This window comes from Pyxicephalus adspersus, chromosome 1 (assembly GCF_032062135.1).
Source record: "Pyxicephalus adspersus chromosome 1, UCB_Pads_2.0, whole genome shotgun sequence".
Taxonomy (NCBI): Eukaryota; Metazoa; Chordata; class Amphibia; order Anura; family Pyxicephalidae; genus Pyxicephalus; species Pyxicephalus adspersus.
The window spans coordinates 46,173,081-46,177,183 of NC_092858.1; the positions used below are offsets into that span (position 1 = coordinate 46,173,081).

Here is a 4,103-nt window from a genome sequence, read left to right on the forward strand (position 1 = left end):
ACGCTTTTGGAACAGAAATCTAGAAATCAGTGTAACGCTCAGGTGGTTAAACACACTTTTCTGTGTTATGACTCTATTGCTGTTTACATTGAGCAAAAGCCATGGAAAATGTATGCGATACCAAAAGGTTAAGGTTGTACATTGGGCTATCTGAAGGTTAATAGAAGAATTACTTTTTTCCCCATCTAAATGAAATGCCATTGAAAACTCTGGTCATGTTTGCACCACAGGGAGCCCATACAGAGAGTGGAAATAAAAGTACAAAAACCTTTCTTTATTCAAAGTATATTAGGACTATTGAAGTGTGTTGTAAAACTTTAAACAGCCATGCAGAGGTCAATATATTCTTATTCCTGTCAATCCTATTTAGGTGCGAGTGGTAGAAGACTTGTGCTGAAGTTTATAAGAGTTTTTTTTTTTAATTTTCCCAATGCACTACAGTATGTGTGTATAGTTTTAGATACAGATTTTTTAATGATTATTTCTTTCTGTAAAAATGTCTAAATAACAAGTGTGGCTGCCTTGTTTAATCATCAATATGATATATTTTTTCTTTCTCTTTACCATTACTGCCTCATTTTTTAAAGTTATATTGCACACATACCCACCATATATTGAAAAGCTGTATATTTAATCCAGGTTGATTGAATTGAGTTTCCCTTTTATATTCACACTAATTGGTTAATGAAAATCCTTTTATTATTGCCAAAGATCTAAGGTGCCATACTTTTTTTAAGGATGCTTTACTTCAGATGAACACACTGTAAAATTTTGTGTCTTTTTTTTTTTTTTCATCTTCTCATATATTTTCTATTTTTTTTCTTCTCAATTTAGTTTTTCCTCCTAAACTGTTGAAAGCAATATCATCATAGCATTCATCACAGCAAATACCTTTCTATAGAATGAGTTTCTTATCAAAAATAATTTGGATGCAGTATTCTCCAAATGTCAGTAAATGCCTTGTCATGTCAACCTTATCAAAGGCCATAGGCTGAATTCACTAAACTAAACCAATCAAGGCAAATAACTCCAATATTTATGTAAATTAAGCTTCATGCCTTAAAGTCTGCAAGCGGTATTAAAGAATATCTTTGGCCACAGCAATTTGGATATGTTAGCCCAATAACCTACATCTGGTGTGTATCAATGTTAAGTTAAAATCATGATTTGGAAAAACAAGTCAATAACCATAAATCTTGCTAAATGAAAGTGTGTGTGCATGTTTCTGTTTTGCTGTTATAATTGGAAACCCAGATCTAAGTAGCAAGTAAAACTTTTAATGTATGGTATTATTTTATTGTGTTTTTTCTTTTTCTCTTCCCAGGTTGTGAAACTCTCAGAAATTGTAACCTTGGCGAAACAAGCACAAGTGGATGTCAAATTTCAGTTGCCTATCTAATTGTGCACCAGAAATTTACAGAGTTTGAAATGTTGTGTTTATTTTTTCCCTACTCTCGTCTAGGTTTTAATTAAATGCTTGAATTTACTTTGAAAGTGGTTTGTATTTAAAAGGAGTTGCTACTTTGGAAATTATTGTCACTTCACGTATATATAGGCAGTATTTTTACATTTGGTTTTTTTTTATTTGTAGCCAATGTCCACTCAGTACAGTTAATAAAAATAGCTAGCTAGCATGCAGGTTGTTACCTTTCAAGCCAGTTAGGTTTCTGTTCACAAGCTGGTCCTCTCAAACAATAGTTTGGAATTCATCTGGAGGATTATTTTACCTACTTGTCCCCTCTGAAATGTTAAGGATAAAAAACTTGTAGCAAATAAAAGATAAGCAAAAATCTGATGGCTGTGCAACTCCATCTCTACTCTTCTGAATGTGATTGGATGCTGTAGGCAATACACTGCTCGTCTTTCCGTCAGATTTACCCCACATTTCTGTTGGAAGACATTGTTTTGAGTTAAGGAGATTTTTTTTTTTTTTTTTAGAAATGTGAGTAGTTACTCAGTAAGTTTCTCAGCTTTAGTTTTGCTGTAGGTTTGCTTGAAGCACTTGCTCCTTGTAGTGATAATGTACATACAGACAAACGCGTTATGATTCAGCGCATTATTCATTACTTTCACCTTATGAGCTTTAACCCATGGCCAGGTAACATATGTACAAATAAAGCCAAAGTCAAGATTCCATCAACGCACAATATCAGCACTGTAAATTGTTGTCTTTCTTAATGGTAAAGAAATGTAAAAACAATTCTAAATCTTTGACTGTAAAGTAAAGCCATGTGAATAATCAATTTCTTTGTCTCATTTATATTATATAAATTATCATTTCGCAGGTACCTATACATTAACTCTTGAATTATGAGCTGCTGTTTTATCACCCCTAAAAACCACTCCAGGGTTCAGTGTATTACCCAAGACTTATTAGTATTATTACAACACAGTAGATATATAGCCCCAACATATTACACAGCTCTTTAGAAAGTCCATAGTCATGTCACTGCTGTCCCTCAAAGGGGCTAACAATCTATGTCCCAATCAATGTCCCTACCATAGTTATGTCTTTCATACAGTCTAAGGTCAATTTTGGGGGAAAGCCAATATACCTAACTGCATGTTTTTTTGGAATGTGGGAGGAAATCCGAGTACCCGGAGGAAACCCACATGGACACGGGGAGAACCTGCAAACTTCATGCAGATAGTATCCTGGCCAAGATGCGAACCTAGCACTGCAAAGGCCAGAGTGGTAACCTCTGATCCGCCACAACTTATACAATATACAACAAATATATATATATTAACAATGCCAATATATTATTTATAATGTTAGGTATATTTTAAAGTATATTTTTGGAATGGCAATCCCCCTGTAAAGTCTTTATTGCTGCATGTGTCACACTGGGGAGAATTATCCTACGTCTGTCCTGGAGACTATTTCATTAGGGGAAAATGAATGAAAAATAGAACAGGAAGTGAGGAGAAATCTTCCAATGAGGACTCATTTTCTAATACAATTTGTCTAAGGAGATTTCCTTTAATTTTGTGCCCCTTCTTTGGTATGGAGTATTAATTGTCTTTTCCCCAGTGGGTTTCAGACACCAAAATAGAGGTTTTAACCATTCCTGACAGGACTCACTCAAGCACTGATTAGTGAATGCCTTTGAATATATCTTTTGCCACGCTTTGTACCTAAAACTTTCTTTTAGTTTTGTTTCACACAGTCTAAATAAACACATTATGGTTATGGCATTTTATCTAGACTCTAGACATCAAAATATTTTCACACATCCATTTTTCACAATATTGCTAAAAAGCCAAATTTGCCCCCACAAAAATTTGGCAAGTTGGTAATGTATGTATTAAGTGTATGTTTCTCAACTAATGACAAGTTATTGCTAAAAAAGCAGTTCCTTAATGTGTGACCTGTGAGTCTATACAAATTATTTCCTCAAGTCTCCTCTCATTGCTGGCTTTGTGACAAAGCTCAAAGCGTATGTTCTGGTCCAGCCCAAAATGCACTGGGTTTTTTTATTCAATTCCTGACTGTTTTCCCCATGCAACAAGCCAACAGCTCTTTTACTGCCTGTTAAGGAAAGCCTTACAAAATTATGTAACTCATTTAGCCACTTCAGGGCAGTCCTGTATTTTCCCACTATAGAAATTCCTATCCTCTTCAACTTTGGCACACTAGTCTATTAACCAATTGATGACAATGGAACATTCCTTCACAGTCAGAAGAGTTTTGCCATACCGGGCACTGGATTGATTTTCAGATTACATTCTGCCAGACATCAATACTAATATTGATGCATGATTCATTAAACTCAAGATAACCCTGACTGCCTCCTGCTTGTTGTAAAGCTTTGATAGCATTGGCGATCTCCCCCTTTAAGACCTTTTCATTAGAAGTCCTGAATACTCAAACTGACAGATATAACCCACCTAACCTTCCCTAACTCCCAAGTATGCCTCATTATTATCCACCTTTTTTAAAAGTACTTTCAGGATATTTTCACACGTGCCCCCCTGTACATCCCTAGCAATTTTGGTGATGATACCTCATTCAGAATATGGGCTTTGCAGTTTACATGAACAGTCAGCAGCCAGAAATTTTGACCCCAAAAGTTGAAATAACCTGCTGATTATTTCTTGTA

The 4,103-nt window shown here is 35.1% G+C and overlaps 1 protein-coding gene across 1 annotated transcript in view; it reads left to right on the plus strand.

Annotated features, from left to right (window-relative positions):
• The window catches only part of SUCLA2 (succinate-CoA ligase ADP-forming subunit beta), a 50,524-nt gene extending 48,281 nt beyond the window's left edge, over positions 1-2,243 (plus strand). The window contains exon 11 of the mRNA XM_072409829.1: positions 1,325-2,243. Coding sequence (XP_072265930.1) covers positions 1,325-1,399 — 75 coding nt within the window. The 3' untranslated portion in view covers positions 1,400-2,243. The remainder of the gene's footprint in view (positions 1-1,324) is intronic.
• The last annotated feature ends 1,860 nt before the right edge of the window (positions 2,244-4,103 follow it).